This window comes from Amblyomma mixtum, chromosome 10 (assembly GCF_055824585.1).
Source record: "Amblyomma mixtum isolate Tamu chromosome 10, ASM5582458v1, whole genome shotgun sequence".
NCBI lineage: Eukaryota > Metazoa > Arthropoda > Arachnida > Ixodida > Ixodidae > Amblyomma > Amblyomma mixtum.
Window position 1 is genome coordinate 82167188 of NC_143021.1, and position 12117 is coordinate 82179304.

The following is a 12117-nucleotide window of genomic DNA, read 5'->3' on the forward strand; positions in this document are numbered from 1 at the left end:
CGGATTTACGCTACAGTCCCAAAGGATGTGAGCCGCGGTGGCTCTCTCCTTCGCGCACAGTCTGCATATGTCACTCGCGTACACACTCGGACACACGTGCTTAGCTAGCACCGGGGTGAGCAGGGACCCCGTCTGTAACTGTCTATATAACACTGCCTCCTTCCGGGTAAGCCCCGGGTGAGGTGGCGGCATAGTCTGTCTGTTCAGTCTGTACCATTTCACTATTTCGTTGAAGGTGGTCATCTTGTCCTTGGCACTGCGTCGCGACCAGGACTCCGAGTCGGCCGTACTTTCAGCCGCGCGGTTGGTTAGTCCTCGCGCGGCCGAGTTGGCCGTCTCGTTGTGGTTCACGTTTCCGCGTACCGACACGTCACTGCCCATGTGGGCCGGAAACCACTTGATCACCACAGGACTGTTGCGTCCGATGTCTTCGGCCTTGCGCAGTATGCGCGCGGCCTCACTACATACCCTACCCTTGGCGTAGTTCTTCACTGCCGTTCTAGAGTCACACAACACTGTAGTACATCCGGGGTCGGAAACGGCCAAGGCGATGGCCACCTCCTCCGCCCGGTGCGCTTCTCGAGTCCGGACGCTCACCGCGGTCTTCGTTGCACCCGTCGATGCCCCGACAACCACCGCCGCGTATGCGTCGGTGCTCCCTTGATACTCTGCCGCGTCCACGTAGGCGGCGCCTTCTTCTCTGGCGTGGAGGTCCACGAGAGCCCTGGCCCTCACCAACCTCCGCTCCCTGTTGTGCTCGGGGTTCACGTTCTTCGGGATCGGGAAGACCCTGAGCTTTCTGTTGATGCTATCTGGTATAGGTACGTCTTTCTGCTGCTTGCCTTCCCTCGGTTCGAGGCCAAGGTCCCGCAGTATCTGTCTTCCGGTTCTCGTTTCGGAGAGACGCTCGAGTTGCGCCGTTCTCTGTGCTTCGGCTATTTTGTCCAGCGTGTTGTGGACTCCCAGCGCCATGAATTTTTCGGTGCTCGTGCTCCCGAGGAGACCGAGTGCCGCCTTATACGCCTTGCGTATGGTGGCGTCTATCTTGTTACGTTCACTCGGCCTCCAGTTGTGGAAGGCGGCCTCTCCCGTAAACGAGAGTAGAGTAAGCATGAAATGTTTACGGGCCTAATGTCATCTCGGTGGACACCCGAACCGCACCGTACAGGAAGGGAGGAACGCCACCACCCGTTCAGCGCAATGCCTTGCCATTTGAACGCAAGGTTTTTTGAGGAAAGGAAATGGCGCAGTAATTCTCTGCCATCTCGGTGGACACCCGAACCGCACCGTAAAGGAAGGGAGGAACGCCACCACCCGTTCGGCGCGATGCCTTGCCCTTTGAACGCAGCGCTTCTCCCCCGGATCACGTATGACAACGAAGTGTAACGTGGCATTTATGTGCTTTTTGCACGCGTTATTAGAAATCGGAAATTATAATTCCGTGCATTATCAAACCCACAGCTCCACTGATATCTTGATAAACATTGAGAAGGCACTGGCAGCAGTTATTTTTTGTCTCATTTGGAGGCCAACCGGCGCTTGCATGCCGGTCGCGTAGGAGGGCTTGGAGAGTCTCGTTAAATCTCGTTAAGTCTCGTACGGTGCCCGGATGTTCTCGTTTCAGAGCCCGGATGACTGGAATTCAGTGCCCGGATGAGTGGATTTCAGTGCCCGGATGACTGGAATTCAGTGCCCGGATGAGTGGATTTCAGTGCCCGGATGAGTTTATTTCAGTGCCCGGATGACTGGAATTCAGTGCCCGGATGAGTGGATTTCAGTGCCCGGATGACTGGAATTCAGTGCCCGGATGAGTGGATTTCAGTGCCCGGATGATGGCTCTCGGTCTCGGTGTGACGTCACCACACTGCCGACAACGGGAGCTAAAAGCATTTCATGCTTAATAAATACATAAACTAAATTGAGAAGACGCCGTAGCATGGCGATTCTTACAAACGGGAACATTCCCATGCCTAAACATGCTAGGCAATATCTACCCCAGGAAGTACGAGAGCGAGTGCCCGTGGTGTGGAGACAAACCAACCCTATACCATACCACATGGGCTTGCCAGAAAACAGACGAGCTAGCCATAATAGAAAACCCGAGTGCGGAACAGTGGGAGAGGATGCTATCCAGCGACGTCCTGAAAGTCCAACAAGGACTAGTAAGGCGTGCACGCAGGGCAGCTACGCTCAGCGAAGCCCTGGACTAGGAGAACCGACCCTGAAGGGAAGATGGAAGATTCCATCTGAAGCTGCAAAAACCACTGTAAACTAGAGGAAATAAACGTTTTCACCACCACCACCCTCTTCGAGCGAAAGGATGTATCGCCTGAATGCTTGCCTTTCCACCCGGTGAAGGCTTTGCTGCATATTATTTTTTATTGTTATTGCCTAAAACGAATGGCTTCAAGTTGTTTCTGGGAAACATCCTTCCGCCGGCTAAAAATATTCTTGAAGGAACCAAAATCCAGGATTGGGGCTTCTTCTTTTGCCTCGCAGTTGCCATGCTTTGGAGGTTTCAGGAGCGCGTAGGTGCTTAATGTTGTGTAGAGTTGTAGGAACGTGGGCATGTCAGGATGGTCATTCTCCCGCCCCGTCTGCCGCACTTTGTCGAAAAAACTTTACAATGGATCTTGATTAAACTTCTTGGGTAGCACGTATCGGAAGGGGCATTCGCGTAGCAAGCAGTAACAAAGATCAAGAGCAGACAACAGCGTAACCCCTTCAGCTGTCTGCCGCGTTGGAAACATGTCGGCAGTTAGAAGGCCGTCCACAAACTATTGCTCCCATTCGTTCAGACACTTCAAGCCTTCTTGCAGTATCTTAATACCACCGCTACCCATTTCTACTGCTTCTGCTGGGTTCCGGGGATTTGAGGCACCGAACAGGTCGTTAAGGTTTGTTGTAACCTCAATGGTGCCTTCACAGTTGTGTACGCTTTCGACACCTCGCTCCTTCTAGTACTTCAGCCCATGTGCCACAGAAGCACAAAAATTTGCGTAGCAAACTTCATCCGCATCTTGCCCATGTTGGATGGGTGTAAATGGTGGAGAGTTATTCGGGGGGAAGGCCTTGAGTTCTCCTGGATTTAAATGATCCTCATTGAACAATGAAGTGTAGTCTGCCCATTTAACCTCCATTCGCGTTTAGACATTTCTGACTGAGTAGCCGGTTTCTGATACATTTAAACAGATGGGACACATCTGAAAACATGTACACCTTCCTCTCCGCGTCAGTTGGGTGTTGAAAGAAGTTCGTGCAGTCATTCATGTCACCACTAACACCTAGCGGCCTCCACATGGTGCGATTCGTGCTCGCTCCGTCACACACTACGCCGTCGACAATAGCTCCGGCGACCTCCATGAGCAGAATGGCCTGCAAAAGGAGTTGGCATAAAACTGGGCCTCGAGTGGAGTTCTTGGTAGCAAAAACGGCGATAAGCTGCACATAGTTCACCGTGAAAGGGCAAAACATGAAGACCAGTGCGTGATCAGCCATATCGGAAATGAGTTTCTTGTGAGTTCCGTCATCAACTAAGCCGTCATAGCTTAATGTCTGGGAGTTCACGCGCTTGCATTCTCGGACTTGCTTTTCGTCAAGAAACAGCATTCGTGCTTGGAAAAGGCGGATTTTTCACTTAATTTCTCCTTCAAGGCTGCAAAAAACTTCGCGTCTAAACTGCAGTTCATGTCAACCGAAGATATGCATCTTCGAATGGTCCTGACGGATGGGAGAGGAAGCACATCACTCTCTCTGAGGAACCTGCATCCACACGGTGTACGAATATGGAGAAGCAAACACAACAGGAGCCGATAGTCAGTGTACTTCCTGCCTTTCTTCGATTTCAGTCGGGCTGCTCAGAAGCATTCTCGAACTAGCGTTTGCTGCGCTTCTGGCAGGCTTGCGTTCTCAGATGCTCTAAGCATTGCGTCCTCGTTAACATCCCTCAACCTGTGTCGACATTAGAATGACTCCGACACAAGCTTGTTTTTACTTTTAAGGAGGCGTGCCTTGATCTTGCAGGACGCAATGCGCTGCTTCCTTAACGCTTCAACAGGTTTTCTGCTCCCAGGACCAAGTGGTAACCTAACTCTACGCTGCTTGTCGCGTTTTTTCTTTCCTTGCCTTATGAATTCTTAGCGTGTTGTCCAACTTACAGCAATATGCGCAAGGAGTGTTCTCTTGCTGAATTGAGGGGTACCGGTTATGCCTGCTTGATCTTTGATCTTTGTCGCCGCATTGAAGGCGCACATCTGCGTTCTTACTACGACATGGGCCGCTAGGACTGAGGTGCAGTTCATGAAGATATTGCAGCGCCTGGCTGACAACGGCCCATTCCTGTTGACATCGCAGCTGGCAGGCAGCGGAAATTTCAGTTGTTTGGAGCTTGCGGCCTAGTACAAAAATGCTTAAAAAAACGTAGTTTTTTTTTTCACCTGTTCAACGAGCAGTTGCTTCGATGGAAAGGGCTGTCCTGATGCGGGCAGAACAACTTCCAAAAAGCAATAGCTGTGAAGCCCCTTTTGATGCACGCAATGGCAGTTCCAAGCAGCGGTGGGCAGCTGAGCAGCCGACGCATTCAAACACACCGTCGAATCGTCGACTCTTGAGCTGGCTCGCATTTCCACTGCTCCAGAGTCCCTGCTGGGTGTTGTGTCGAGATTTATTTGTGTCGAGTCTCTTCATGAAAATGGAAATTAGAAAATGGGAATCCTTTTCTATAGAAGCAACGGTTAAATCTTCGTATACAGGGGCACAGGATGGTTGCCGCTTCTCATCATACTGGGGTGCTCCATAGCTCTCATCGTTCGCGCTCACTTCGCCTGCAATACTAGGGTTTTTCTGGGCCTTGGTGGTGGGGCTGATTTCCTGGCAATGGCTGGCTTCCGCTTCTTTACGTATACCGGTGGGAAAATGCAGGGTATTGCGTCATATGCCAGTACGGTCCTCTTTGGAACGTCAAGCAAAATTTTCCCACCTGTGCTCATCACAGTACCTTTTTAAGGCGAAAGCCATTAATGGCTCATACTCCTGCTCGTCCGTACGGCGTTACATCCAGCCCCTGGGGTGACTCATCGACGATGACGGGTGTCCACCGCGATATGCGAGACAGTTACTGCGTAATTTCCTTTCCTCAAATACACTTTTCATTTCCTTCATTACGGCCCCTATTTCTTTTCCTTCTTTCACCCCCACTTCCTCCCTTCCTGTACGGTGCGGTTCAGGTGTCCACCGAGATGACAGAGAATTACTGCGCCATTTCCTTTCCTCAAAAAGCGTTGCGTTCAAATTGCAAGGTATCGCGCCAAACGGGTGGTGGCGTTCCGTGGACTCCCTGGCAGCGCTACAACGCGCTGTCGCGTTTCACTCCGAAAGGCGAAGCTTAAGCGCCATTGATTAGCAGTTAATTAATATTTAGTCATTGACCAGTATTTAACCATTAATTAGCAATCAGTCAATAATGTGTTACGACATCTAGTGGTGACGTCATCAGTGCCACAGAGGCAATCAAAGTGGTGCGGAAAACGCTTTCTCCTCTCCGCATTTTAGTCAGTCAAAGTGCCCCCTGAATTTTTCAACCATCATTTCCTTCGTGAAATGCTTGCTGCAAACGGCATCTTTCTGGCTCAGCACACGCTTTTGCGAGGAATGGCTCGTGCCCACTCTTAACCGCTTCGGGTCGAAAGGAGCATGAAATGAAATTACCTTTTGTTTCCAGCTTGCGTAGCCACTGTTGCAATTTTCAACAAAGCACTTGAGGCCCATTGCTGCAGTTGACCGACCACCACCGTGCCGCTGGAGAAGCTCTGGCGTAATACCGCACCGCCGTGGGCCGCATTCGGATTACTTACAGTGCCACGACGATGGTTCTGGTGACAGCTCAAGGAACAGTTCATACCATGCCAACGGCTTTTGTGACGCAAACGAGCCGTGTGATATCTGCATGGTTGCTATCGCAACGAGATGGTTCATTCATGTTTTCTTTCTTTCAACGAAGTTTCACCGCTTCATCGACACTGCGATCAGCGGCCCGGTTCGGATGGCGCGGCCGGTAGTTTACCTGGTCGCTTGCGGCCAGCGCGTCGCCCGCGCAGTGTCCTCACCTATAATCTTACACCGTGCTGCGAACACAGCGCAAGTTAAGGCTTTTCTTGGACACCAGTTTTAATTGTGCGACAACTATGGAACGTTTTAAGACACTGCTGTAGAAACATTGAATGCAATGGTCGATTCTTCCGATTTTTAGCAAAATCTTTCTTGTAAAAGTTTGTCCGTCGCACTCATCAAGTAGTTAAGACAGCCATTGAAAACCAATGAAGAACGTTTTCGACGACAGCAAAAACGATAATAGCAAAGTCGAACCTAACTCAAACAGCATCGCTGTGCCATCAGCCTTACACGAGAGTCTAATCTGCCCTACATTTTTTTGCCTTTCTTTTCTGGAAGCCTCTGTAGGCCTTCAACATCAGCGTTGGTCAGTTCAGCAAGACCCATTTCCTTAGCCAGATAATTGACTTTATGGAGCAAATTTTCAATCTCCCTTGAGAGCAAAGCATGAATTTCTAGATTCTGGCTTCTGCTGTACTGTTCCAAGCTATTCACTTGTTGCCGCAAGCTCTGTACTTCCTGCTTAGTACAGCTCCTCTCAATTGTGTCGACTTTTTCTTTAGGTCAGCAATCTCGCTTGTGTTTTTTTTTATTTCCGCGAGCACGTCATCGTAACAGTCTGACAGATGCTGAACTGACTGCCCCATTTTGTCAACTGTGACCTTCATCTGCAGCAATGTCTCTACCTTGCCCTTAATACCTGAGGCATCTGACATCACACAACTCACTACCGCCAGCACTTTTTCAGGACCCTGTGTGTCCTCGCGTTTGTTTCTGTGCAACCCTGGCAGTTCTAGCGGCCAAAAATGCAGTTGCACTGAAACGATTTAAGCAATAGACAGGACCGAGTCTCTAAGCTTAACGCCGGCTCACGATTTCATCTGCCATCTAGGGTAATGCGACGTCATGGGACTTTATTCCACCGGTTACGGCTTGGCGTTACCTACACCAAACACTACCGTCACAAGATCGGAAACGAAACTAACCCAAATTGCGTACAGTGCCACACTCCCGAGACTATTGGACACCTCGTTTACGAGTGCCCGAACTACACTGATGAGAGGAGAACATTGGAAGCGATCGTGAGACAACTGGACTCTCGCCCTCTCTCTGAAGAAACTCTCGTCTAGGCCGTGTACAAAGGCCGTGCTCAAGTTTCTGTGTGAAACAGGCCTGGATACCCATCTGTGACCGCCTGTGCACTACATGCATGGTTTACACAGTCTACATGGTTTACATTTGTGCTTTCATTGAGCCTCTACCCTAGTATGCGTTAATGACATGTGTCGGTGTGTGTGTTCAAGACACGAGTTTCACCTGCGTCTGCTCACCGCCATGCGAGTGCCAGCCAGTGTGTGTGTGTGTGTGGACATCACCCGTGAAACTCATTGTATTATGTCATCATCAACATTCATTCGCACTTTCTATTGCCTCCTCTTCCCTTTCCCCTGTGTAGAGTAGCAGGCCAGGGCCATGTTACAACCGGCCCACCTCTCGAACTTTTCCTCTCATTAAGATTCCTTTCTCTCTCTCTCTCTTTCTCACCAAATTCAAATACTCGTCTACAACCATTCGCTAGCACTCAGAACTAACAAATAAAATCACGGCACACAACAGAAGCAGAGCACGCAAACACAGGGGCAACGGCGGCAGTAATAACGCAGCGTTAGAGACGAAAATAAGGAACTTCACCAACCTGCCGAGGCGAGAAAAAAAATATACAAATCAGGAGAGCGTCCTTCCACCACCGCCGCCCCACAACCCGTGTATTAACTTTGCTCACTGCTTGTAATGAACCTTCGGAGCATTGCGTTTTTAATAGTCCTTGTTCTGACTAAATGACTGCGCGGAGATGCTGGTGCGCTGCTTGTGAAAGAAACAAGTTTGGATAGGAACGCCGGAGTGGTCTGGTCTGACGATGCTTGCGCGTGACCTGAATGCCTACTCCAGCTTGCGGGGTGCGGTGTACTGCGTCGACTCTCTATAGCGGCAACACTTGAGCAGGTTGTCCCAGGTCAGTTCCGAACATCCGCCAATTCAATTTTCTAATTTTCGGGAGTGGGTCAACCCCATTTTTGGAGGCAGGTCAATTCAATTTTGAGACAAGTCTTCCACCCGAACGTGCCCACATTCAACGGCAGTCACATTCGGCCAAGGTAATTCCAAATGGAAATATTGGGTGTCCTAACCATGTATGGGACATGCCTCCCTCACGTAGAATACCATGTGTTGCCATTATTACACTTCTTTTACTTCAAGGTCAAATTTCGGATGTTCCATACCATATTTGGGCATGGGTCACGCAGGGAACGTGCCTAGCTACCTCTCAGGAACCGGCATTCAATTTTCGTAGATTTGAGGCAAGAAACAGGTATAAGCGGTGCTGTAGGGTCTTCCTGATGCCCGATGACTTTTCGTAGAGAAACTGTCGCCGAAGTTCCCGTTTAACAGTGTGAACGTATCTCTCAGCGCCTCCATTTGACGCAAGGTGGTACCTAAAAGTCCTGGTATGACTCACTTCGCTTGTTGAGCAGAAACTCTGTTAAGTTCGCCGCAGTGAACTGCGGCCCGCTGTCCGTGACGACCTCATCCGGAAGGTCATATGACGCGAACACACTCGGCTCCTTTTCGATAGTCTTTTCTGTCGCTGTTGCGTTCATCTTGAACACTTCAACCAATTTGGAGGGCGCAACCACCAGCACAAAAAAGCCGTCGGTTGTCTGTGAATGCAAAATCCAGGCGGCTCCGTTACCATCTGCGGCTCGGCACACCTAAAATTTGTAGTGGACTCTTCGGCAAAGCGTTTTGCGTCACCTGACAGGTACTGCAACTTTAACCACTTATTCGTTATTATGGGTTAACAGAGGGCATGAGACATAACTACTCGCGAGCATTTTCATATGCGTAACCGCGGGGCGACCTTCGTGGAAAAGCGCCAATACTTGTTTGCGCAAGCAGTGAGGAACAATCATACGTTATCCCCAGGTATCTACGGACAGTTCATACCGATACGCAAAGTACGGGGGGAATTCGCTACCACCTATATGCGTAGGCAAGCCACTCCTCATGTATACATTCATTCTTCTCAGTTCAGCGACAACTGAGAAGATATGTACGTAATCTGAGACATCTTCATCATTCGCCAACGGCAGCCACGAAAGCGCGTCAGCTTTTCCAACATAGCTGGTTTTAGGACACACCCATTTGTAATTGTACGCCGCTAGCAGCAAAGCCCAGCGTTGAATGCGTGCTGCTGACATCATTGGAACGGGCTTGCCGTGAGCGAGATGACTAGCTAATGGGTGATGGTTCGAATAATGACGAAACTACGCCCAAAAAGGTACCTACAAAATTTCTTCAGCCCAAAGACAATGGCCAGAGCCCCTTTTCAAAGTGAGCATAACGTTGCTCTGCTTTGCTCAATGCCGTAGACGCATATGCTGTTGGCTTGTCCTCTCTACCAATCTTATGAAACATAATGGCGCCAACGCCATACGTAGATCCGTCAGACACAAGCTCTACCTCTTTGGCTTGGTCTTAGTATGTCAGAACATCTTCTTCAGTTGGCCACTTTCTATTTTGCTTAAACGTCTGCTCTGCCTCACGTGATCACTTAAAGCCTTTCCCCTGTCTGCAACGTCCTACAATGGCCTTAGCCTTGCGACCATGTTGGGATCACACTTTCATAAAAGTTAGTTAACTCCAGGAAGGCTCGTAACTATTCCTCCTTCTTTGGTGGCGGCGCCTTCGCTATACCTTCCATTTTTTCATCCGACGGACGTATACCCTTTTCGCTGAGAACGTGCCCAAAGAACGAGACAGACTTTTGAAAGAAGTTCCACTTTTCTTTCCTCTGTCGTATGCCTCTAACCTGAAACCATGATAGTACACTTTTCATTGTTATGGAAACATTCGCCATATGTGGTTCCTGCAGTCAGCACTTCGTCCAGATAGCACGCTGTCTCGATCAAGTGATTTGAACACGTCATCCGTGACTGCCCGACAGATCGAAGGTGCACTCGTAATGCCATAGGGTAAGCGCGTGCACAACAGCCCCAAGTGTACGTTGACTACGACTAGCGACTGCGCCTGCGGATGCAATTGCAGCTTCTGATATGTAGTAGACAGATCAAGCAGAGTATAATATTTGCACCCGGCCATCCTTACCAACACAGCCTCCGTGACCGGAAGGAGGTAGTGATCTGTTCTTAGGCTTGGATTCAGCGTCCCTTTGAGGTTCGCACACACACACACTGATCTGGTTCTTCGGTTTAGGCACGAGCACTAGTGGCGTCGCCCACTCACTCTGCTTAACAGATACTAACACACCTGTCTGCACGAGATTCCGAAGACACTGCTTCGCTGTCACAAAATTCGGTGCAATTTTGAAAACAAACAAACAAAAACAGCGCCGCGCGGACGCGTCTCGCCAGCGCGAGCCGAACGGGGGAGAAGGAAATCCCCGCTGAGGCATCACCACCTAGACTAAGAACTTGTCTAGGTGGTGTTGGCTGAGCGCCTAGCCTGTGTGCGTGGCTCCCTCTCCCCTCCACCACCGCTCACCGGCACGGCGTGCGCGCAGGGAATGAGTCATCCATGCCAATTTTTCTCTAACATCCGAGCAGTGGCGGTCCCACAGATTGGTTCTAGGGGGGGGGGGGGGGGGGCGGACGGACGCCCGTATACCGAAAAAGAATAGAAAATAGAAAGAACGATTTCTCATACAATTTTATTCGTACAAAAATTTTTGTGTCCTTTGCTGTTGAGAAATAAATGGCGAGCGATACACATGTTATACTACAGCTCATGCTTTGAATTTTAACAGTTACGTGAGCGAGATTAATATATAACTCATATATATTTATCTCACACTATTACAATTTGAATGATAGTGCCAGTCATGAAGCGCAAAAGTAACTGTAAGAGAAAAAAAAGTAAGTGGCATAGCCGTCTTTTCTTCCTATAGCACTTGCTTGGAAGAATTCAACATGTACAAGTTGATTTCACAACAAGCTCATTTAATAACAGAAAATCAGTCCTGCGGTTTCCTTTTTTAGCAAAGCGGTTTATCACACGAGATGTGTCAACACGAATATCCCTGTGGACGTTCAGCAAAGCAAGCCCGGTCAGACGCCCCTCGGTCATATTTGCCCGAAGCCACGTCTTCAGACGACGGAGTGTTGAAAACGTGCGCTCCACTGAACCGACGCTGACTGGTAGCGAAGCCAGAACCTGCAGCAGAGTTCGTACATTCGGGTACACTTCATCGCAAGCATCAACGGCCTCAAGGGCGGTAGATGGCAGTGATGTCCCACTCGTCTGCCGGGCCCATTTTGACTTCCAGAGGAGTAGCTCAGACGCAAGCGTTCTTGCTGTCGCAGCTTCGTTACTGGTTGTAGAATGCGATGATGCCTGTCTGCAAGCCTTTTGACCCTTGCTTCGTTGCTTTCGACGCCTTCTGCCACGAGAAGACGGGGCAAGCAAATGTTCAGGTCGTACACAGAAAGGGTCTCCTCGGGGAAACGCGATGACAGGTCTTTAGAGATTGATTCAAGGATCGGAATGAAGTCTCTTTGGCGGTAGAAGGCTTCAGGATCTTCCACGCCTGGCTTCTGATTGCGCAAGCGAGGAGCGGATAGTTCAACGCCAATTTTGTCTGCAAGAGCTCGCACTTCCCCAAAAATGCGGCTGAAATCGACTTCAGATTCCTGTCTTGTCGCTTTCAGCAGCGCAAGAGTGTCATATAAGAGGTCGACTGCAGTGTTTACATCTAGGGTCTCTTTCTGAAAAATCCTGCTCAGAGGTTGTGTGAGGGAAAAGACGTGGCCCATAGTAAACAAGACAACCAGGAAGTCGCTATTTCGAAGTGCGGATATCAGAGTGCTTGCCTTAGCCGCAGATGACGCGTGGCTTTCCCGGTTGGCCACGATGTCCAGCGCCGCAATAATATCTTCTAAGGAAGACATGTATTCCAGCACTGCGTTGTGACGCTCAACCCAACGTGTTTCG

The 12117-nt window shown here is 49.8% G+C and overlaps 1 protein-coding gene across 1 annotated transcript in view; it reads right to left on the reverse strand.

Moving 5' to 3' along the window:
* LOC149326287 (uncharacterized) overlaps positions 1 to 8768 on the reverse strand; it is a 69224-nt gene extending 60456 nt beyond the window's left edge. Inside the window, exon 1 of the mRNA XM_089564530.1 lies at positions 8627 to 8768. Within this exon, the coding sequence (XP_089420656.1) occupies positions 8627 to 8768 (142 nt within the window). The remainder of the gene's footprint in view (positions 1 to 8626) is intronic.
* Positions 8769 to 12117: the final 3349 nt, after the last annotated feature.